A 25,346-nucleotide genomic window follows, 5' to 3' on the forward strand; every position below is an offset into this window, starting at 1 on the left:
ACAACACACCACCCCAATCAATACCGGCAGGGCATGAATTCCACATTTAAAGATCGACAGATCCTGAATAAAAGAAAAGGTGTGCAGCTGTGTATGTGCATTGATGTTAACATGTGTGTGCAGTGTGTGTGTGATGTATACTTGTTTATGTAGAGAGAGAATATAAAAGCTACTGAGTGAAAAGGGAGTGATTGCAGGTAAAGCTACATAACAAGGGCTTTTTCACCGTCCAAGACTTTTTCAAAGGCCTAAAACAATCCAGAAAGGACAAATGGGAAACATCTCTAAACACAACAGGAGGAAAAACAACCTGTTCTCACAATCCTGAAACAGTTCAGTGCATCACGCCTGCAGCAGGCTGCTTCACAAACATGGAGAGAAAAAGGTTAATGGGTAAAACAACAACGCAGGAAGAGATAAAATGCTCAGTCCAGCTCAACCTCTAATTACACTAATTGAATGCAATCCACACAAGGACACACGTGAGAATGATGGCATAATGCAGAGCAGCATGCAGAGATATTAACCTGTATACACCCAGACATGCAGAGTGATAACAGCACACTGAAATATTCATACACAAATGCACTATGACATACATGTCATAACAAACTATCATGTAGAAAACACACAGCACATGTTTTTTTGAAATGGTACATTTTACAATATCCATGATTGTATGGGGTTACTGGTATAGTATGCAAGTGCTGTTTTCAACAAACAACATAATACAATACACTTTACAAAATAAGGCATATTTGTAATCTTCATTTATATTCCTCCTGAGGTTTATGGCAGTTGAGATCAGCCTCATTTTTACTTAGAATATTACAAATTATTGGGATCTGACCTTTTCGATTTCGTCCCATATGTAGATTGCCTGCCTATATAAGTGTATGGTCAAATCTCCCAACAAAAACTGTTTGGATTACTCTTATGTCAATGAAAGGCTCTCCTCTTTATTTAATGCCTCAGCCCACTTTGCATTTTTGTGATCTTGATGCCGACACACACTCACCCTCGACCCTGCACAATACGCACATGGCACAAATAAGGCTTTACTTATAATCACTTCTTCTATCTTCTTAACCCCCCCCCCCAACCACAAACAGTGCACGTGCCCACGCTCTCTCTCTCTCTCTCTCTCTCTCTCTCTCTCTCTCTCACACACACACACACACATACATCCCGCTCTCCAACAAGCACAAAACCCTTTTACGTAATGAAATTACACAGAGTCATATGTTACACCGTCGACTAGAGTTATGGGTGCGTTTTACATAAAATTCACATCGGGGGCATTGTCCAGGATGCATGTGTGCATACGGATTTCGATTTTAGAGGGTATGAAAGAAATGAGTGGGGTGCTGTAAAATAGGAAGGGGAAAAAATGAAAAAGCGGCCCAATTTCGTGTTCTCAAACCCTGGCAGCCATAAATAAAATGAACACACACATACGTGTTCTCTCTTGATCACCCTTATATACACACAAACACACAAACACACAAATAAAAAATAAAGACACATACAGTGTGCAAAAGGTAATTGTTTAAGTTTAATACAGAACTATGTTTCTATTTCTGAACCAAACTGCTTGAAAAAGGGTTGTATTGTTAATTTATGCTTTCATTTTGTTTTGCCAGGATTGTATTCAGTGTTTAAGATAAAGACACCTTTTCATGTTGCTGCCATCTCCACCATTACACTGTTCAAACTGCTGCTTTTCACACTTCTCTCCCCGTCTCTCCGTCCATGGAGGGGGCAGCCGAGGCCATCCTTAATCCAACATGGCTCGTTGGATTCCAACAAGCAAATCTGATATTTCTAAACACTGGATTATGCTTTTCTTTTATTACTGCTGGATCTGGAGGAGAGTTGTGGGGTTAGGGGGTAAGGCCGAACTGATAGGATTACCAGAAAAGCCTGTGGACTTAAATATGAAAGGAAGAATAATAATACAAAAATATATATTTACGTGTTCATTAAGATGATGACTGGATGAAAAACCGGAATAAAAGACAAGCTAAAAATACAGATAACAGGTAAAAGTAGGTCTGCCGGAATAATAATCCCAAGATAAACTCAAAAGCGGTTCAACAATGACACAGAAGATTTGTGCAAACACACTTGGTTACACACTTGGAAACGTAGTGCACACACATCTCACATAAGCTCCCTAACGAAGAAATGTGCATAGGAGCTGAACCAAAGAAAATAAAAAAAGTCAACACAAACACAGATAAACCATTGCTCGGGAATGTAGGGCAGATGCTGCGATGCTACAGATGACCTTGTCACCATGTAGCCCTCTGCTATTCCTGCTTGTGTGTATATTTTCCCAGTGTTCGCACCTTTACGGGCATAATAATACCATCACGTCTCGGTGTCACGGCGTGCTAAGAACAGCAACGCGGAGAGGCTGAGATGGGGAGACAGAGGGAGTGAGACGCTGATGTAGACTGTAAGACGCAGGGGAAGGGGGTAAAAATGACCTTGCTGGGAATAACAACAGCAAACCTTAATGTGTTGCATTACAAGATATGTGATAAAACACTTTTATGGGGAGGGCTGTAAATGCTGCGGTCTCGTCCCGCACTGTGCCCACTAAACGGCCCATTTTGTCTGTGTGTGTGGGGGGGGGGGGGGTGTCCAGTGTCCAGTGATCCTGAAGGGGGGGGGGGCAGGGCAGCACTGACTAATTGTCTTTGTTCTCACCTTGGTGCAGGTTCATTCTGGGTAAATAAATTAGTTGCCTCTCTAAAGTCATGCAAACACTTGTATCTTATTCGTGCAATCATTACTTTTATGAGAATCTGTTTTCTCTTGAGGCATCTTAGCAGAATGAGGGCTGCTTTTTGCTGCACAGAGAGATGGAGCACATATGGGGTTTCTCAAGTTGGCTTGGAGGGTTAGGGTTTTTCATGTTTTTGTCTGTTGATTGAAGAGCTCCGAGACGATGAACTCACACTCAGCATTGCCCCCTGATGGATGGATCACTGAATAACAGCACATATATACTGAATATATACATATGTATAGATTTGTGTGTATGTGTGTTCATTGCTTTGTCCTTAAAATAAGGAAAATCACAATAACCTTAAACCTTAAAATTGCCTGTTTTGTCCAAGCAACAGTCAAAGCCCAAATATATTATTTTTACAGTCACATAATACAAAAATCAGCAAGTCCTCACAACTGGAGCTGCAACGATGTAATATTTGTTTTCTTTTTTGCTTCAAAGATATCTTGAAGGATTAATTCTGAATTTATATGATTGTAATTTTATTTTCTGTCAATTGACTAATTAATCAATTTAAATCTGTAAAAAGAAAAATAGACATTGTTTTAACGAAGCAGTTTGCTTTAAATGCATCTGTTCAAATTGATTATGACAAAAGCTGCAACACAACAGTGACTCATTGTATTTCCTTTTGGTCATATTTCCACTTCAATAGTTTTGTATCAAGTGCTCGAGAAAAGAGTTGTTCAAAGACTGACAGGCTTTCTGCAGTAAGTGCACCAACATCAGTGCAAAACTAATCTCACCTCTGTTTTTCTTTCACTTATTCATGTTTTTGTTCAGCCTTTAGTTCTCTTAATGTCCTTGACCGTCATTCTTCACTTCCATACTTTTCTACCCTTTATTTTAGCATCTGAACAAATCGCGTCTTGTCATTTCCATTATGTTTTTAGTCACCTTCTTGCCCGTTTGTGGACCCCGACACTCCTTCCGGCCCTCATATCCAGGCAGTGTAGATGTTAGGCCGGGACTTATCGATCAGACTATAAATTACCCATGCATCACCTCTCCTCTCCTCATTGCGTGTCTCACAAGCCGTCTGAGACCATATAGAGAGAAGAAGACAGGGGTGGGGATGGGGTATAGAGCGAGGAGGGAGAGAGAGTCTACAGCAAATTGTTAATTAAATACAAATCAATCCTCTGCCATTTATCAGGCCATGCATCCACCTCACCTTTAAGAGGGGGGTTGAGAAAGGTGGGGGGGGGGGGGGGGGAGGGACGGAGAAAATCAATAAGGCGGACTGAGGGGAGGGATAAGTGTTTAATCCACCAATCAAACTATATCATGGCTATTATAGAGAGACAATTGGACATTATGGGGTGAAAAAGGTGGGTTCCCAGTTTAGCATCTATGGTAAGAAGCATTCAGAAAATGTTATGTAATGTAGTGTAAGGGATTACAATTTGAAACATATTCCTGTCTCTTCCGACTCCTGAGGGAACTAGTATTTGGCTCTTTTAGCTGATAAATGCTCCACTATGTTCACCAGCTATAGTTGTTAACTGTGTCCGTCTGCCATTTGGTGCTCAGCAGCAAGTGAACAGTGGGAATTTTCAAACTTCTTCATTAAAAACAGATGCCTGCTCAAACCGAGAATTTCCCGATGAGAGCAGTGAGAGTGAGCCAAAACAGTAAAGCTGCAGGCTTTATTCTTATAATAAACACAAGTACAATGAATTGTGATAACTGTCTGTGTGTGTAGGTGTGTGTGTGTGAGTGTGTGTGTCAGTAATGGGTTCATTATTTCAGTACTGGCTGACCAGAGAGACTCACCCAACGTCCATAAATCAGGACTGAGAATAACAAGTCGTCTGACCCCCAAACTGTAAATCTGGACAAGAGTGCTAAAGTGAGCAGGGGCAGGAAAACGACCCTGATAGGAGTATTAGCACGTTTACATTGACTGAATGTCTACCATAGTAGGTCATTCTGTGGTTAGAAAACAGCTGACTGATGTCAAGTTGGATCTGATGAAGCAGCAGAGAAGGTTTTCCTTTTTTACCTGAACTTTGTTGTGACCTTTGCCTGCTCCAACACAACAATGCACGATGTGACTTTTGTCCACTGACTTGATTAATCCATAAACAATATGCTAATTTGTAATGCATGTTCAGCAATAAACAGATAACTGTATTTATGGTTTATCATGATGAATTGGTTGGAAAATGGCTTTCAGGGCCTTGGCTGGAGAAAACGGCCATGAGTCCAAGCTCTTATTGTCCTTGACCTGCTGGGCCTAAACAGTGTGGGTTTGTAGGGTTTAGCTTAAAGAGAGCTTCAACCCTTATCTTATCGGTATAATTTAAGGGGTCATAATATTGAAACAATTGTCAAAACCAAGTTCACGACATAATCTTTCAATTGACGCCAACATCCACGAACCTTTTGTCATACTAGTAGCATGCCTGATTGACCCAGAGCTATTTTAGAACACAGTTAAACCGCGGGCAACTATCTCTTCTCCTTCCCTAAGAACCCTGGGAGCTTAACAATCAACCAACATCTGTCTGGAGCCCAGAGAAAGGCAGAGGCCCAGATGCCAGAGAGATTGGTTTTATGGGAGTCGGCTTCTTGGCCCCTTTACTGGGCAGCCCAGTTAGCGAACTCGGATTAGAGTCACGACATATCCTGGAGCCAAACATAGCCGGACTCCATCCTCAGATTTAGAGTCTGCTGTCGTTAAAGTTTTCACTTCTTTGATGGAAAAAAGAGGAAAGATGATGCATTTGGTGAAGTTCAGCCAAATTTCTTGTAATCTAGTCAATGTTGTGTTGAGCGAAATGAACAAGGTGTTCCAGATACAGACCAGTCAGGATGATAAATAATCAGCTGATTGATGATCTCTGCAGAGACAAATATTTATCACTTGTCTCCCAAATATTGCTCTTGGCCCACTGCCTCATTGCTGCCGATTCCAAGAATTCTTAAATCCTCTTTTGATATAAGTATGTGTGTTTTTTAGGATGGAGTTTATGTCTCTGTATTTCTTTTTCCTTCTTTTTTTTAATGTGTCTTCCTGGGTGGGCGGCAGAGCTTGTTCCAGCCAGGCAGCCGGATTGTCGTGTATTAGTGTTGCTTCTGTTTCGCGGGCGTAATCCTCTCCACTGGAGCCTCGCCTCACTCCTAATCTGAGGCGAAATCTCTCCTGCAGATGGTTCTCTCCTTAAGCACCGCAAAAAGAAGGGAGCTCATCCCTACATGTATCTCTCCTGTTATCTCTCAACTCTCTGATCCCTTTCTCCCAACATTTCTCTCTCATTTCTCATCCCGACCACTTTGATTTTCCACAGAACCATGAAGCATGGAGCACTTCCAAGTATGCCTTCCAATGGTGTGAATGTGTCGTTAAAACCCACACAGACTGCATGAACTGCAAGGCATAGCAACCCATATAAAACCTCAAATTGATTTATAACAACATGGGTCTTATTTATTCTAGATTCTTCCAGCATTTCTATCGATTGGGATTTTATTGTGCTCACCAAAGTAATCACTGACTTCTGGGAATGTGGCGACATTGCTTCAGTGAACTCAGGCACGGCAAAAAAAGTGGTGAGACGGCTAAACAAGCCAAAACTTTAGCCAGAATATCTTAACCAATTTATTTGGGTCTAAAACCACAATGGATATTATGTGTAAGATAAATCCTTTGCCGATTCTGTATTTAAGATGTTCAATGCGACTTTCATTCTTAGATTAAAAAGATAGAAGTCTATATCAGTGCATGGTGCTGGAAAACACATGTGTTTTACATGATTTTGCAAACCATGCGTCTGTGTCTGAGAAACGTCAATGTGCTTTGTCAGGCAGCCATTGGTACCCATGCCTTTTTGTGGAATATGAAAGTGAAGCACTCCATGAGTAACAGACTGCTTGAGTTGTGCTACCATGGTGAGGGTTTTGTCTCAGTTACATTATTATGATAAGACCGCCAGACTCAATGTTTACTGTGATGGATTGCGCAACCCAAACAAGCTTTATGAGTCATCTCATTGATTTTCATTCTGCTCAGAACAAACAATGTTTGCCTGGAATGTTGGGAAAATACATCTCAACTTGCTTTTATAATCTTTTGAACACTTTTAATCTATTTTCTCTCTTTCTTTACACTGTTCTTAATTATCTACTTTGTTCATAAATTTGCCCAAACCTATATTATATAAAGGGTACATTAGAAGAGTCTGAACAGCATAGCCTTTCTAAACTGTACGGCTACCAGACTTTCACATCATCCCACTCAATTAGAGAATCAACTAACCTCTCCCTGCACTCAAAAAAATAATTCATTGGATGAACTCAATTAAATTGTGGGCAGGTTTTCCACCGAGGAAATATAGTTAAACCTAACTTAAACTAAAAACATCCATGCAATATAATTAAATTGAGTTAGTCCGACTCAATTTTATCAAATACAACCTAAATAAAAAAATACCATTCATGAAATGAAATTGATTTGTGTTAGTCCAACTCAATATAGTACAATTCATTGGAAATGAATTAATCAGGTAAAAAACTTTTTTTTATTTGACCCCCAATTAAGACACATGAGACAAAACCTAGTTCAAGTGTTTTTTATTGAAAATGCTTAAATACATTAAATATGGTACAAATCTGATCATCCATGATTCTAGAGCCTGCATTTCATTTTTTAAATATAATTTGTTTTTTTTTTACAAAAACACTGATCAGAAAAGGATAGCAAAAAAATTCCAAAATGATCTATACAGTGCATCTTTCATCGTTTTTAAATATTAAAACAGTAGTCTTGTAACAGCTCCACAACTGGTGACAAATAAATACCAAGCTATCCCAAATCCCTTGGCGCCACAAACAAAGACGCCATGAGGGTGGAGGCTATGCACTGCTCTCCAAACAGGGAATATCATTGCACTGCAGTGTAGTCACTCACCAGAAACTATCATTTCCAAAAAGCACAAAACTTCCTGCAATCGATATGTACAACCACTATTGCAAGTGCTAAATTCCCACTACTTTGGTTTGTCAAGAGCAATACAGCTGTTTTCTTTCCTACCAGTAGAGATGGTAGTACAAAAGGACTCCTTTACACTGAAGAATAGCCGATGATGTATTATCATGTGCAGAAACAGGCAACTTGGACCACTTTTGGGCTACAACAGTAAAATCACAAAACATCCACAAACTAAAACTTATAGATTATAAATAACAAGGATACTCATAGTCAATGGAAGTTACAGCGTATTGAACCGTGTTAGGGTCCATTTCAACTCGAGTAGAGAGTTATTCAATCAGACAACGAGGAAAATGGACGTGCAAGTTGACGTTCAAGCGTAATCACACTCGAGTTGGGATGTGGAGGTGAATTGGGCAAAACTTTCTGCGGGTAAACACTTAACCAAGCTTGCAGTGACATGTAAAAGTTCCGTAATTTACAGTCTCTGGCTTGCCTCTGTGCAGCTTAGTCAATTTTTTCAAAATGTCAGAACCAGGAAAACATCCATGAGGTCATGGATTGTCGTTGACTGGGCGGAAGATGAAAGTAGAAAACATCCAAAAGATCTGACAAGGTTCTTTGGCTTTGTCACTTGGTGTTCACCTCTTGTGCAAACATCTTGATTTTCAGCTCCTGTATCTTAGAATTCAGCTTGTGCCCATCCAAATTCATTATGACCTTCTGGAGAAGCTCAAAGATGTACTTGAAGTTGTCTGGAAAGCTTAGATTAAGGGCACAAATTAGCCCAAATCATGATGAACGCCATGATGACACCGTCTACGTTGTTCAGGACTTTAATGCAGTTGATCAAGTCCCACGTCCTCTGGCTCCCAATCTCTTTGGATCATGTAAATCCTTATGACAGTGAATGCGATGTCCCTCACTGCATCCTCAGCGGCGGAAGCCTGACAACAACACAAACACAGAAAACTTGTGTTTAAACTTGTGATTAATCCACAAACATGTGTGTGTATATATATATATATATATATATATATATATATATATATATATATATATATATATATATATATATATATATATATATATGTGGGTAACACTTTGACGCTACATGGGAAACATATTGCGATAAACTTACCAGATTGATAAAGAGTCTGGATCTTCATTGAGGTAGGCTTCTCAGATGCACTCCCTTTTGGTGTTGATGTCATCACACTAAAGGTTCTGGATAAAAGCAGAATAAAAGCAGGCCATTTACTATTCATCAAATGTTTTAAAAAAAAGCAGATATGGACAAGAAAATATTACAATAACCACCCCAATACAGTGAAACTAATATTGTATACATATGTACTAACCAAATCATTGATGGTCAGGACATCCTTGACCTTTTCTCCTTCACACCTCCTTTGCTCTTTAAGCCCTGTATCAGGGAGTCTGAGAAGAGGTCCAGCTGTGACATGAACTTTGATTGAAATGGCTTGGTGGTGATCAGCAGGAACTCTGCATTGACCTGAATAACAAACAAAATACAGCTGTTTGTTACTTGTTTATTATAATTACTATCACATTATGTGGGATTATTAGATTCAAATTGCGACTGTGAAGCCATTAATCATCAAAATGGTAAACACATAGAAACACACATTTACTTACTTAACTTTGCTGGAACAGGGAAGGGGCCTCTGCTCCACAATCTCTGGTTGAATGTGCAGTTCAGCATGTGTGATTTAGAAGCTTGCTCCATGTATTAAATGTACATGGGCAATGTATGGACATGTATAGCGATAACTGCCCCTACAATGCCCATGCAACAAGAAATACCTGCTAGCTAGTTCCAAACTGCATTCTTTACACTGCCACATGCAGAGTCCTCAAGAGAAGAAAGATAATTGGTACATATCAAACTGAACAAATAACAATGAGAGAGATCAGCTTGCATCGAGCATATAACCTATTACGTGCTATCATTAGGAGGTTGCCTCAAGAAGCTTGGTAATGCTGATCAAACTGCAAAAGATGAGATGAATGTATTTGTGGAGGGAAAGGCTGTAATAATCCAAAGTTCACATAAAACAAAGTCAAGTCAAAAGTGCTTTAGAGCACTCACAGATATAATGTTACCATTTAGAATAGACGAGCAATTCACCTTTTATAGCAACACTAAAGCTACATACAACAGCAATCAAATCATGCAAGCGTGTTAAATAAGATTAAGACAGTCATTTTAATAAAATATCAAACTGTTTGCCTTGAAAACTCATTCGCACTCCTGCCTGCGTTCACACAGTGTAAGGTCATAGAAATACAATGAGTAGAACGGACATCGATGTTTGTCTTGGTCGTTTTACTCGTTCAAAAGAAAATAGTGCTCAACACTGCGCATTGACCGTAGTATAACAGAAAAGTTAGCTCGCTACATCGATCAGTTCTTCACAATGACGACGGTACACGTACAAACTGCCGCTGCTCTGATCCAGTTACATCGGTTTGAATGGGAATGTCCGTTCTACGCTCGTTCTATTTCTATGGCTGCTGCGCTAAAACGCCGCTGACTTCCGTGTGTTCATGCATCAGGTGCCCGCGCGAGTGAGAGGAATTCAGCGGTTTTATGAGCTCATGATTTATTCATATTAAACATTTTTCAGTGACGAAAACGTGGCTAAACCCACTACAACTGAACGCCCACTCCTAGAGAGAGTGGCCTTCTGCGGCCTGCTCTGCCTGCCGACATTATGGCGCTGGAGAGGGGGAGACCGTAGTCTGCTCGTTTAACTGCTCTCCTACTGTTTTTTAGTGCATACAGTTCATAAGGAAGCCTTCGGCGCTGCGTCCAATGACAGTACCCTGATCTCTGGTCTGCTCTATAATGCAAACCACGTTGGCTACCTAGCTTGCTAGCTAGCCTGTGTTGCCTTCGATCTTATTAAAAACGGAACAGTCGTGTGGCTAAGTTATCACGTCTGTTCCACACATTGTGGTCATTATTACAGAATGGAAGCCTTCATTGACAGCGAGGTACAGTCTAAACTACTACAACAAAATATATAAAGTTACTTACCAAAGAATGGATGGTCGGTTTGAATCTTGCTGCAGTCGGAAAGGGGGGAAAGACACTGAGAGCACGTGATCTGGTACAGGCGCAAGGGGTAGTCCCCCAACCAAACACATTTATTTTGAGTTGATACACACCATCCAACCTAAATAAATCTAATAAATGAAAGTATTCATGCATTTTATGTTAGACCCATTAAATATAAATGTGTTCATTTTTTAACTTGATATATTTAAATTAATCAAACACGATTTAAATGTGTCACCTTTAAGAAGGGCTTGAATCGTTTTTTTGAGTGTGGAGGCCTTTTCACTTTTTCTTCCACCCCTCCCTGAGCAGCCACACTAACAGTCCACAGCTGATCAGTCTCTGATAGGTAGTTCTCTCTAAATGCCGCACCAGGAGGGGGCAAGGCAAAGACGGGGATAAATGATGAGGGGTGACGAACAATAATCCGAAGCAGGTTTCTATGGCAACAAGGAAATGAGAGCCCGGTATACATTGTGAAGGGAAAGCCATGAGGCCTGATGCGGTGATCAGCTGCTGTCAGGATGCCGGGGAGCGGGAAGTAAAGCTTTGGGTGCTGGAAATGGATTGCAGGGTGTGATTCACTGCAGCGAGAGAAGAGAAACCAGAGAGGGAGGGAGGAGGGGAGGAGGGGGGCAGTGGAGATGAGGGTTGCAGCACCATTTTTCACAGCAGACAAAAACATTTGCTGGGATATCAATTTGGAGCTGCGAAGCAGTCTTCCCCTCCTGCCCCATCATCCATCATCTTTTCGTACTAACCACCACTTGGGCACTCCCCCCCCCCTCTCTCTCTCTCTCTCCTCCACATGCACACTTACACGCCCTTACCCTTTGTTTTCCTCATGGCTACACATACAGGAACACATGAACACTTTCTGCAGCCTCGTGCAATTAGACAGAACATGCATGCATAAACACACACCGGATGCAATGCGAGGCCTGTCTCAAACTGGACATGAAGGCGTGACCCACAGATGCTGTGTGTGGGAAGAAAATGCAAAGCAGAGCTGAAACGCAGCGCCGAACGTGGTTGGGGTTGAGAAGGCGGGGCTGGACGCCCGTCTACCCTAGTCTTCTCCCATTAGCGCCAGTAGGGGAGACCCCACCCTCCGGCTGCCCCCTTATTGGCACCTTTGCCTGCACCCCATCACTCATCTCCCAGCCATCATCCATCACCCATCGCGATCAATAGTAGGCCACGCATTCATCAGCCCCGGGGTGCTGATGGGAAAGAGGAGGGTCAGCGGGGGGAGAGATGGAGCGAGGGATCACATGGTACAGAGAGGGAGTAGAAAAGGAGGCGAGAACATTTGAAAGTGGGGAAAAAGGAGTGGGAAAGGAGAAATGAAGGAGGAGGAGTCATGTAGGAGAAAATGTGAGAATAAGAGCTACACTGAGAAGCAACAGAGGTGTGTACTGATAAAGCAGTAAGATGATAGCAACATTTTCACTGGCATTTGGTGTCACCAAGAAGGAAATTAATATGTTTTTGGGAGTAAGATGTGAAAATACATAGAGGTACATTAAAATGTAAAAATAAACAATTATAGGAGTCTTGGGAAAGCATGAACGCCATTGCTGCAGCAATGATTAAAGAAGGCTTGTCTAATTTGCCACAGTCACATTTCTAGGTGACAGTGCTGAAGCCATCATAATGATAAGTGTTGGTTGTGCACATTGCTTCAGTACGTGACAAATGGCATAAAAAAAACCAGAAAGATCCTTTAAGGCAAAGAGAGAAATATAACTGAAGGGAGGTTTATTGTGCATGATTATACACACAAGCATACAAACATGCACACATACACATATATGGAACATAACGGTGCAATGTCCCTGTCAGTCATTCGGTGTTTGTCGGTTTCCGGCAAGGCTCTGCACTTTGTGCTGACAGCCCATAAGTTGTGCCGACACACACACACACACACACAAACACACGCTGGCTCAGGCCTTTCCCTTCCTGACTGAATGTGGACCGGAATAGATCGCACTTTAAGATGATGGATGCTCCCTCTGCCCAGAAAGGTTAGGGACGGGCCGATAAGTTACTGAGCACCACGTTCAGGCCGAGTCGTAGAGGTGGCCAACAAATATACAGTAATTGTGATTGCTTGACAGCTAGGACATGGACCTCTGTCACGGCTGGACCACACCATGACGTATTTGGTGGGAAATGTATGAAAAAGGTGCCGCATGACATTTCGGAAATGCCTATTAATTGATCATATATTTGATTTGTTTTCGCGAGCTATTTATTTATTTTTTAAATTGCATCAGAGTTTATTGAATGAGGTAATATTGCGGCAGCCTCTTTAAGCGTTTCTTCACCATATTATTTCATCAATAATGTTGAACACAGATGCACACACACACAGTAGCCAGTCCACAGAAATACATCAAAACTAGAGCAGAGACTCTCAGGTGGAAAGTAGAACCTTGAAAGCCAGGTGAGAGAGTGTGTTTATTGCAACCACTACCCACTCTGCCCCATTGAGGCATCCACAAGGCAGACAAAAGAGAGGGGGGGGATGGGGGGCAGAGAGAGCTGTGGGTTAGGTGACATGTCCAGAAGCCACACCACCACCACCACCAGCACCACCAACCACCCGAAGTCATCCAGTCCCTAGGTCCTCTCTGTGTGTCAGATGTCGCTCTCAGGTTTCGAACCCCGGGCCTCCATCTACCGGATGCTCTCATTGGATTATTCAGGAGAGGCTAAACGCTCTTTGTAACTCGCTGACTGGGACAAAACCCCACCTGGGCAGGATAAGCCACCACAAGCTCTTCAGCAAGTCTCCTCTTGTAGCACGAAAATGTTGTGACATCCTCGGTATTGTGGAGGGATTTATTTATCCTGGTAGGAGCCACTGCTTGGTGTGGAAATGTTGATTTTGAACACCACGAAAAAAGAAAATCGAGTTCATAGAAACAAAAATATTTAGTAACAGTTCGAAAATAGCACTCCTTCATAATTAGTTTTTTTATGAAGAAGTATATTTTCATATCTCAATGTGAGGACACAAAAGGAAACAATAATTGACAAAGAAAACTATAAGTATTGGTCACAAATATTGAGCCAAAGCACATGTGCTAAAAGCTAAAGCTAACACCAGGGATGTCCACAGGAGCAGGAAACAACTGCAGGATGTTACCTGTTTCTTCCTCTTTCTCCTGACCTCCAGCACCTTACAGGCTGTCTGCTGCTCTTCCTTAAATATTTCATTGTGAGTCCATCCATTGTCCTCATAGTTCACACAAACGCACACGGCACAACCAAGCAAAATACGTGTGCGCGTGCGAAGGCGGACACTTGTGCGTGCATGTGCGTCTCTGCATGTGTCCCTGTGTAAAGGGAGACCATGTTGCAGATAATAGGCGTCTGTGTTTAATATTGGAGGAGTTTGGAGGTAACCGCAAACCTGCAGACTTGGGGTCACCGTGTGTGAAGCTGGACACCTGATCTGCAGCACTGCTGAACACAGCTATTGTCAAAATGGCAGCCGGGAGGACTGATATCCTCAACCTGATTTTTGTTCCATTTGCTTCACTCACCGATACATTTTATGTGTGTTCCGTCCGGAGCCAAAGGTGGAGATGGGAAATGTAGGAGAAAGGGGTGGACAGCTAAGCAGGAAGTAAACTCATCGTGGTGAAGGGTTAGTGGGGAAAAGGAGTCGCTAACGAGTGACGATGGAGCAGTAAGACGGGAATTCTGCAAAAAGCGAAAGACAGACAAGTTCGCTAGCTTCTGTAGCTCCATGCAATCTCTAATTTAATGTTATTTGGGTCTAGGAATATTCAAATTTGTGTTGTTAAAGTTAAATTATCAATATATTTATTTCAATATGGATGTGAAACAGGTGGCTCACATGACTCATTCACATACATAACTCTATAGTTTCTCTGAGCCCTGAGCAGCTTTAAAGCATCTTTCAGCTCTTTGTTCTGGTTACTTCTACATCAGCATCATTTCCAGATGCAGCAAGAAGCTGTTCCTGGAAAAAAAAAAAGCTCCAATAAACCCCCAGTACTCTACCAGCCCACCACCGAACAGCAGACAGACAAAGTTAGCAACCAGCTGTTGAACGTAGTGGAGCATTTATCTGCTAAAGAGACAGATATTTCCATCAGGAATGGGAGACCAGACCAGAGCCGTGAATACTGAACTTGCATTTATCACGTTGACAGAAGCATAACTTCAGATTAATGCAAAGTTTGCTTTTCATGTGGTGGCTGCATAAATGTGCAACTGTTTGCGAAACCTGTTCCCCATTTTAACTTTCTAAGATGATGATATGTCACCGTTGTGTTTTGCAGCTTGTTGCTCTGCTCCCCCAAAAATACAAGTCATGCAGATTTAACAAAGTTTTGCTGTAATCTTTACTTTCTAAAACACCATTTTGCTAACTGGCCATGGCCTGATTACATCAAGCTAGTGAAGTGAAGGTGTAGGGCTTATAGAAAACTTGTTATTAAACAATAATATTACATCATTTATTTTAAAAAAGGTGTGCATTCCTTACTTAGACACATTTATCTCTCTGTCTGCAGTCAGATAATAAGAAAAGAAAAGGTGCTGACTAACAAACAAAAAAGGAAATTAAATGAGTTTAACAGGTTCCCCCTTTTAATCCTGTCATTGGCGTGTTGATGGGAGTGATGCAATGAGGTTAGGTCACCTGCTTTCCTGACCCTCAACCTTTTGACCCCAGACGCCATGTCGCTGGGAGCAGCGTGTGGAGCTATTCCTTTCTGGTGGCTCAGACGGATCTGGATTGGGCTGGTTAGAAGAAGAGTGGTATCCGAGCTGGGGTACTTTTGTACTTGCTGTATCATTAATGGGGCGACCGATAAAGATACGCAGATCTCCTGGCACTTTGCTGAAGAGTGGGAGACAGGCTTTGAAAACTGATGCGTTTATCTTGTGTTTTCGATCTCGACCACGTTTTGGTTCACAACACATGTAGGTCTGGCTTCTTCTTTTCTTCTTTACTTTGAACCGATGTCCGGAATTGATAACAGCGGAGAGATGTTGAGTGACAATTACAGTGTAGTGACGTTGTTTTAAGGAAAGGATCTGAAAATATCACACGTAAAATACCAAATTTCTTACTGAGTATGTTTTGAAAAAAATCCAACGCGAACCCACTGACTCAGATGTCAGATCTCATGCACTCGTATTTTACTACTGTGAAGTCATTTGCAGCATAAATCTTCCTGCATTAAAAATGTTCTCTTGCGCTGGTCAAGGGGGTTGACGGGGCAGCGCAGTCCGGGCGTAAATCAGCATAAGTGATCGGATAGATTTTTCTGTGTTCATGTAACGTAGCCCTGGCGTGTACAATAACTCAGACGAAGGGAGGGAGGGAGCGCGTGTCCAGCGTCCAAGCCCTCTATTTGCCAAACCAATGCGGTTGGGTCATCAAATCCACAATGTGATTGACCCATCAATTGACCCCTGCTGACCTCTCAGCCCAATCAGGCTAATGGCGGCTAGTGATTCGAGCTTTACCGCACTGGTATCCTTTCTCTTGCACTCCGTAAACACACACAAGCACAGACTGACGTCCAGTCCTATCTCACACGCTAGGTTTCTAACCCGTCTCAGTTTTAACTGCCTGTATTGGCACGCCCCTCACTGAGGTACTCTCGTTAGCGTTGACCTTTCTCTCGCTGCATGCTGGTTCAAATCAACAGGCCCTTGATCACGTTTTACTACAATAACATGATAGGACTGCTTTGGATTTACAAATAACGTTGTTGTCACACTTCTCAGTCATGTGTAAAATGTACAAAATACTACGTTTGGGACCACTTGTTTATATCAATCATTAAAATGCTGAATCACCATATTCCATCAAAACTTCCTCATGTGGATCAATATGTTTCTGCAGGCTCAATCTCCATAAATCAATGATATACTAAAATGCTGTGTGTGTGTGAGTGTGTGTGTGTCTGTGTGTGTGTGTGTGTGCGTGTGCGTGTGTGTAGATGGGAAGTGGCAGTGGGCTGTATTGATCAAATTCAGTATGTGTTAACTGTATCATGTTTCCACTTATTTGATGTAATGGTAGTGTATGGATCCTTAATTGACAAGAGGGTATCCATCAGGGGTGTTGTTCCAGACACTGTGGGGTGGACAGGTCAAACTCATGTGGGATGAAAAGAAGTTCACCAAACCCTCATCGGGCGTCTGTACCAAGGTTCATTTCCTAGACATGCCCATATCACAGTGTCACATCATACTATGGTACAGTAGCTGAGAGGTGCCGAATTCAGTGGATGTTACTGTGCTGGGAGCAGCCAAAAAAGGACGAAAGACATCCATCATTTCTCACATTATACTACACAACATATATCAACCAAGTCTTGTTGAATATGATCACCGCAGAAGTCCTAATTTGATGATGAAAAAACGTTTACATGACAGGTTCGTTGAGAAGCAAAATGGATTTCTCCTCAAAATGTTCTTGATTATGGCCATTAGAGTCGTTCACTCATCCTTAAGAGGTAAACTAAATGAATCCGCATGTGTGACTTGCCTAAAGTGAGCGTGCGCTTTAGTAAAGCAGGCATACGCTTAAGAAACACGCGTGTGTGACTTGATAAAAACATGTCCTCCATGTCACCTCCCAGGCTCTGTACATTAATGTCGTTAAATAGCCACATTTTAAGAGGCAGCAATACAAGACAAAATGGTTTAACATTTCTTTGAAACTCAATGGTTCCCAACATTGTCATATTTTGACCTCAAAGAATATAATTTCACCCGAAAACGACAAGTTTGTGCACTTTAGCACTCTGCTAAAACAAGTTTAAAAAAAAAATCCAAAAACAGTTGGAAGAGTTGCTATCGGTTTCATGGATGTATGCTTATTTGTAGAAATAATTATCATAAGAATCGGAATTATAGGCTTCAACCAAGAGCAAACAACGAGATAAACGTAATGATGGAGTTGGTTGAAAACAAACTGCAATGTGAAAATGTGCTTGCACTGTACTCTGGATCATCATGAGTTATGAGCTTGTAGAAACCTTGTGCAATACTTCAGAAAAGCCTGTTTTTCACCGCACAATATTCAGCCCACAACAAATCATTCCAGTCTGTTTGTTACATAACTGCATGTATCATACGGAGTTTTTTTTGTTTCTTTTAAAGAAAAGATGATTTTGATGCTGACTATGTGCAGACAAAGTCACCCAGCAGGGTCTATACACAGAGAATGATGTTGCATTAAAAGCAGTGATAAGGAACCTCTCTCTCTCTCTCTCTCTCTCTCTCTCTCTCTCTCTCTCTCTCTCTCTCTCTCTCTCTCTCTCTCTCTCTCTCTCTCTCTCTCTCTCTCGCTACAATATCAACTGAAAATAAATTGCACATCTTTTCCAAACGGAGCAATTTCTCCGCCATCTGTTCACCAATGTAAATCAGGGCTTGTTGATGTAAACCTCCTCCATCCTCAAACTCTCCCCAGTGAGGACTGAATCAGGCCTAATCCCCCTCGTCTCCCCTGCCCTCTAAATCAGCCCTGCATACTAATGGCTCTATGCAGATAGAATGGGTCTATATGCAAAATGCAAAACACAAAACCAATGATAGATTGGGAGCAGATTTTTTTTTTAATCCACTGTAACAAAATGGCAGTACAGTCGAGTTAAAAATGACTTTAGAGATAATGATCCAAGTAACCAAACCGGTCTTTTATTTCTCTTGGAGTAACCAAGTTATCAGCACAATCCATAGTGGGCCTGTTTGAAAAGTGGCCAAGAAGAGTTTTCTTATTTGTTCAAAATAATATTTCAAATTGTACTGAAGGTATATTAAACCCTTGATTTTGTTTTGAACCTCCTATAGTTGGTGACTGATGAAATATTCTGTTGTGTGCTAAAATGGCAAATTGAGAGTGCATCTGGTGATGATCTTCATGATACGTGACGTCTTGGAGGATTCAAATGCAGCTTCACCACCCTCCTCACGCGTGCAGATGTTTCCACAGATAATCGATAATCCAGCCTAACCCCCTTATGCCAAGGATTAACCATAGCCAGCCACAATCCAGCCGCATGTGGGACAAGAAGGAGAGACAAGATGAACCAAAAGGGGAGGATGTGTTATTTAATAGGTTACTATTTAAAGGCAAAACCTGGAGGGCAAAAGTGCAATATTTAAATGAAAATGTTGGATAAAATTCTTATATTTTAAACTTAAGCCTTTACCCAAGGTGTCCTCAAAGCCCTAAAGAAAACAATAACACATGTGAACTTGTGTTTTTTTAAATCAATTTAACACATTTGACTGAGCTGTTCAGAGTTCTTACGGTTTGTGCAAAACAACCAGCAAAACTTTGAGCTACAATAGTTCAAAGTAACATCTGGTCGGATGAATACTTGGGATCTATGGAGCAACAGGAGCAGGTTTTAATGAAAATGGCTTGACAGGATTATGAAACACACACACACACACACACACACACACACAGAAACACACAGATGCATGCACTTCACAGACACAAGAGATGATGAAACTACAAGCAAAAAAACACTGAGGAAGATTGAAAGTGTTTGAACAGGCTTGGGGCCTTTCCTTAATAATTCAGCTTTATACAGCAAAGAAACTTGGAAGCAACTGTCTGACCCGACTGCCCGCATCATGATTTATTTTAATTCATTTAATTGGGTACTTAATTTGCTCTCAGAGGCTTGGCATCGTCTGCACACCTAAGTGGCCTGGAAATGGATCAGTGTTCGGCCCCTTTCTCATCTTTAGTTTCTTCATTTCAATTTAAATAAAAAGTTTTTCATTTATAATTTGATTCCTCTACGTAAAAACACGCGCGTTACAAACAAACAAATTTACAAATAGACAAATAAAAGACGACAGGAAGCACATAAAATGGTAGAAACGCATATGTTTTGGATCTTTCTATAGGAGATCCATTGCTTCATAACGCAGCACAGCACAAACATGGCTTTGAAGAAACTTTCACTAATTAAAGTCTCCCTCATCTTATTAGCCCGACTAATTGATTCAATTTGTCTTTGCTCAACTATTGGCTTTGACCTCTACTTAGTTAATGAATTAATTGATTTAGCCCAAGTGTATTTGGAGGAGTCAAAGAGGATTTTGACATGTTGCCCCTTTAATCTTGCTTACTCCAGACACTCTATGGGGTCATGACGGCAATGCATTGGCAAAGGTTTGAAAAGGCTGGAGGGTGGATGGCCGTGGATCGCAATTGCCACTCCACAAGGCTACCGGTACCGAGCAGATTTGGCCTTCTGCAGTTTGTCAGTGCGTGAAGAAGCAGCCTTGGCGATGACATTTTAAAGGCACCATTCTTCAGCTGCTTTCAAACTTGGAAAGACACTTAAACCTGCACAGAATCCGCTTTCCCTGACCAACCTCCACCTTCAGGAAGACGAGGCAATACTCCAAAGGTCTTCATGTTTTGGAGGGGAGAAATATGAGTCAATAATATTGTCGTAATGTATGATTACAACCAGTATACATCCTTTACAAGGGCAATTGGATGCCTAAATTGTTAGCATCCACTTTATTGACATCGTTTTTCTTGATAATGATACGAGACAGAGGAGCTTCCTCAGCTTGGGTGCAGTTATTAACCAGATGAAGGGCAAAATCTAAACTTGGCACTATTTAGAAGCTTTAACAGTGCTGCGTGTGTCCATTTATCAAAATGCAGCAGAGCTGGAGTTTGTTCAAAAAAAGCCTATATAAGAAGGAAGAGATATAGCTTGGTGCCATGCACTTAAATGTGCTGCTTCCTCATCAGAGCACGATTGGAAAGCACTGTTTACATGCAGTGAAACCTGAACAAACAGCTCCCTCCTGTGGTGGGAAATCTAAATGTTTTCTGTAGTGTGCTCATCTCCAGGCCAACATCCCACAAGGGAAGTTTCATCCAATATTATGCAATATTATTCAAACGTTGCTTTGTTCTGTTTGATCAATGAGCCTTGTAAATAGGTCAACTCATGTGATTTAGGAAAAGAAACAGCTGATCTGTGTTGGACAACTGTAGGTTGTGTCTTGTCAGTTTTTGACACACTTTTACCGATCATACACTTAAACTTGCGTGCTTTAACAATCAAAGTGTAACCAAATGAACAGCAACTTATCCTTCTATGTTTCCTCGGACCTTTCTGTCGTTTCTTGTCTTCAACTGTTTTAGTTTAACATTTTGAATGCTCAGGTTTGAATTTCACTTGGCCAACATAAATGTGGACTCTCATCATTCTGATTCCTTGCCCTTCATCAACCAGTGTCCCTTTCTACTGGGCCAACACAGTATCCTTGAGAAGGGATAGTTCTTCACTATCCGACAAGCAAGGAGAACCCTCAAGGTATTTTTGTCCTCTAAAAGACCACCATTAATCTTCGAACCAGAAAGTACTGCAACCCATTACAAGAACACTTCTCTCGGGAGTTACGGAGGAAGACAGGCAGAGACGTTTCTTGCTTCAGCTGGGAGAAGAAGGGCAACAACCTGCACTTCTCCCAAAAATCCAATTCAGAGCAAAGATAGGAAAAAAAAAAAGGATTCCCGTTGAAAGAAAGTGTCCGAACCAAGTTACTGCTAAATGGGTGTGATAACTCAGGGATTTACAGTGTAAGGAAGTATTTTGTGAGTTTAAGATTACTAGGATCAGCCGTATCTGTATCTGAGATATCGAGTTTAAGAAGTTTTCAGTTTGGGATTTAGTGAGTTATATTTGGTGTTGAAAACTGCAGTCTCAAAATAACAAAAAGTAAGTTCAAAAGTAAAACCACACTGACGTTTTGCACTGGCACTGTGGCCACAATGATTGAATAGCGATGAAGTTAACTGGTCCATGAGCTTTGATGGGATAACATGTGATGTATTTTCAGATTGTACCTTAAAATTAATAAGATATGGATGAGGCCAGAATTAATGTTCAAGGTTCCTATGATAAATCCCTTGATGTAACTGTCTATTAATATTAAAAATGAAGAAGCTTCTTATTTTTTACTAAATCAAGATTCCAGTGCTTCGGTTTAAGGTTGTTTGTCATGGTGATGGAATAGATATGACAAAAAGTTCATAAGTAGGCTACATGATTACACGAGCAAATGAAAGGGAGTACTGTAAGCAGCTCTTCTAATGGATTCAACATATGACCCCAAGCTTTAAAAAAAATCTTTATCAGAAAGCCTTCAAGGAGAATACTTAGAAAAATAAGCCACGCAGATCAGATGGATCAACCATCCACAGTATGGCTGGTGTTAGGTGGGTTTTTTAGGCTGCAGTCAGTTACCACTTCATAGCTTTGATGTTGACTGAGGTGGCAGTTGACACTTCACACAGTTTGCTTTTAATGGGAATTCATCATTTAAAATAGATAAGTGGTGCAGAGTGAGCGCTCTCTTGTGGACAAAATGCCCTCCATTTTATACACAGCCACTTTACTTTGTATGGTCCGAGCTGACTTCAGACTTTGGCCGCCACTCAAATTGTTGTTTGATATATTTGATCATAATGTGAAAGCAAAGTACACCGATTAATACATTCAGCCTCGGGAACAGTTTTACGAGTGTTTGTTGAAATATGATCAGGTTTGTTTTTCTTAGTTTGCAGCTTTAAATTCCCAGCAAAGTGATCCAGCACACTATTAAAAACTGCAATAAACTATTTTTTCCACTTTTTTTTAAAGGCCGTATTATGATTTAGCATCACCTGCTGCCACCCGGCTCGCTGACAGATAGCTGGCATGTAATCATTCGGCCAACCCATAAATCTGCACAATGAAGGTTACTTGATATACAGAGAGAGAGAGAGAGAGATGCTTCACACACTTGGGTGTAGACGCACTGTGCAACCTTGTGTGAGATTTACACTCATGACTACGGATGCACACATGGCCTTTGCAGTGCAAGTCTTTTTTTTGGTGATAAAGGGGAAAAGTTACCCAGCCCTCTAACATAAATGTTGCAGGTAGATGTGGGATGGCAGAAATAATGATTTTATAAAAATACTGTACATTTTGAATCAGAATTTTTTTTAAAATATATATATATATATCATTTTGTGGTGTTTTAGTTCCTACATCTTGTGTATTTGTCGTCAATGTTGTAAAATATTGTAAAATAAATAGTTCCAAATGCCAAATGGTGTTGAAATCGACCTCTTTCTTTTGTTTTAGGGAAGAAGGGAAAATGACTAATTGTACTAATGTAGATTTGAATCTAAAAGCAAACTGAAATCATCTTCCCAATGGCAAAATGACACACATAAACAATATATAATCCCCCTTCAATGTTTGCTCAACATATGGCTGCGTGAACTGAACTCCAAAACCGAGCGTCCTTCTTCAGGAGCACTTCCCCTTTAAATCGGAAGCTGACGTCACAGCGGAATGACTCGTATATTTTGCGACGCGACGCGACGTACACGCAACCCGGCTCGCCGTCGCTGCCTCACCTCCGCTGGCACGAAACAGTGCATCGTGGAAAAGAAAGACAACAAATCCCGCGTGTTTCTGTCATACAGCCAGCTGTCTATAATGTGAAACAATGCTCCAGTCGTCTGAGACTCAAACGCCAGTTGTTGTTTTTTTGGTGAGGAGGAAGTCGTCGTAGTGTTGCATGTAAGATTACCATTGGTTCTGCACGATCACTTATTTCTAGACTACAATATACATGTAAATTCCTGTTTTTTTAGGCAGGATATAGCGTGTGCTAGCTATGATTTAGCCATTAATGCACATATTATTAGCTTTATGCTCAGGCAAAAGCTTACACCCATCTGCTAAAATATAGCTATACCCAACGGGCCTGCATTTTCTTGTATTAGGTTTGCAACAATGTACTGTGTGTGTTATGAAAATATATATAAAAACATGAAGTAACAATGTCATTTCTTGCTGCATTCAAAGGGGAAAACGTTGCTAACTGGAATTCAAAGCAGACGGGCCCTACCGGCAGCTACATCACATTCCTGGGCTCCTGCAAGAGGCACTCTTTGCTCCACAACCAAATGAAGCCAACTTCCTCCACCTGTCACTGGGACTCCTGTGCACTGCGCTGGGCTCCTGTAGCCCACCCATGCCTGTGATCCCCATCCCACGGCGGGTGCGCAGCTTCCATGGCCCCCACACCACCTGCATGCACTCGGCCTGCGGGTCGACGCACGCCTCCAAGCTAGTGCGCACCAAGTACAACAACTTTGACCTGTACCTGCGCTCCCGCTGCATGTACAGCTTCCTCCGCTTCCTCCTCTACTTCGGCTGCAGCCTGCTGACCTCTCTGCTCTGGGTGGCGCTCTCCGTCCTCTTCTTCGTGCAGTACGTCAGCGTGCGCGTACTCCTGCGGCTGCAGTACAAGCTGTCCATCATTCTGCTCTTGCTCGGGCACCGGCGCCTGGACTTCGGGGTGCTTAATGACCTGATCATCTACAGCATGCAGATCACCATGTTTCTGGTGGGGGGCCTCGGCTGGTGCTTCATGGTGTTCGTGGACATGTAGCTCCAGATGTGAACGACCGTAGTGTTACGGGACCACATCTACCTTTCTCGTGTCCCGTAGCACTGCTCTGCATCACTGTCGGCTCGAGTCAAGAAGACCCCTTCGACGTCGACTCAAAAATCGTTTTGGTTTAGTTTCAGATATGATAGACCCCATTAAGAACCTCTGTAACAACTGTGTGGACAGTCCTTTTGAAATTGTTGGTCCTGTATAACTGGGAGAGAACCACCTGGCGGCTGAATATCAACACTGATGCATGAAGTCAGTCACGAGTCATCATGTAGGACTCTCAAGAGGCCGATAGGGTCAATATCGCTTCAATTTCAACTATTTTCATGCCATTTGTAAACCGTTTTCACAACTTTTTTTGAAATCTTGACGAGAAACTCATTTGTTTACGACAATGGAAAATGTCAATGTTGCATGTCAAAGTGACTGAACATATGAATGATGTGCACCATGGCCGTCTGATGCGAGACATGTCATTTGTGCCAAAAAATGCCACGGAAAAATGTAGCACGATTCCCAGGTTGAGAGATGGATGTCTTGTGTAAACAAACTGCTATATCATGTGAACATACATGTACCACAGAGACTCTGTATCTTATGGTGGATAAAGTGACCAAAAAAAAAAAAAGTTGTCCAACAGTGTGTGTAATGTGGTTTTGTGAAAATGGTGGGGAAGAATAGGAGAACAAGTGACTACATATCAACTCTTTTTGTAAAGTTATTAAATGTATTTCCTGTTAATGAAATGTTTGGTGCTTTTGCAATGCATGGCCGAGTGAATGTGTTTACTGTGTTGGCCAACACCCATGATAGCATGCCTCTAGCCGTGTCACAAGAGTGTGTGTGTGTGTGTGTGACGGGTCAAATTGAATTTGAGAGCGTCTTTAGGTCAAATGTTCCATCAGTCGCTCTCTTACACGTTGTTTTCAGAGCGCCCCTGACAGACTTCTCTGTTTAGCTTCCTCCAGCACGCAAACACCAGCCACGACTCTAGACCCCGCCGTGCCTGCCAAGCA

At 41.6% G+C, this 25,346-nt stretch overlaps 1 protein-coding gene and 1 long non-coding RNA gene across 4 annotated transcripts; one reads left to right on the plus strand and one right to left on the minus strand.

The window, feature by feature from the left end:
• Positions 1-7,359: 7,359 nt before the first annotated feature.
• On the minus strand, positions 7,360-11,019 carry LOC306792132. Of its 2 annotated transcripts, XR_013772793.1 has the most exons (5): positions 10,798-11,019; positions 9,393-9,609; positions 9,095-9,249; positions 8,875-8,960; positions 7,360-8,680 (listed from the first exon to the last, which is right to left on the minus strand). It is a non-coding gene; the product is annotated as an uncharacterized lncRNA (long non-coding RNA). The 2 variants fall into 2 exon arrangements; XR_013772794.1 differs by having other exon boundaries at positions 9,393-11,019.
• Positions 11,020-23,260: 12,241 nt separating this feature from the next.
• Positions 23,261-25,022, plus strand: tmem250 (transmembrane protein 250). Of its 2 annotated transcripts, none has more exons than XM_079289056.1 (2): positions 23,261-23,444; positions 23,733-25,022. In XM_079289056.1, the coding sequence occupies exon 2, from the start codon at positions 23,902-23,904 to the stop codon at positions 24,319-24,321; it is 420 nt and encodes a 139-aa protein (XP_079145182.1). In that variant the 5' UTR covers positions 23,261-23,444; positions 23,733-23,901; the 3' UTR covers positions 24,322-25,022. The 2 variants fall into 2 exon arrangements, with proteins under 2 accessions (XP_079145182.1, XP_079145181.1); XM_079289055.1 differs by having other exon boundaries at positions 23,261-23,415.
• The last annotated feature ends 324 nt before the right edge of the window (positions 25,023-25,346 follow it).

This window comes from Melanostigma gelatinosum, assembly GCF_949748355.1.
Source record: "Melanostigma gelatinosum genome assembly, chromosome: 18".
Taxonomy (NCBI): domain Eukaryota; kingdom Metazoa; phylum Chordata; class Actinopteri; order Perciformes; family Zoarcidae; genus Melanostigma; species Melanostigma gelatinosum.

What these genes read in the sequence shown, in the direction of transcription:
- tmem250 (XM_079289056.1), top strand. Translation starts at nt 23,902, where the DNA reads ATGCCTGTGATCCCCATCCCACGGCGGGTGCGCAGCTTCCATGGCCCC.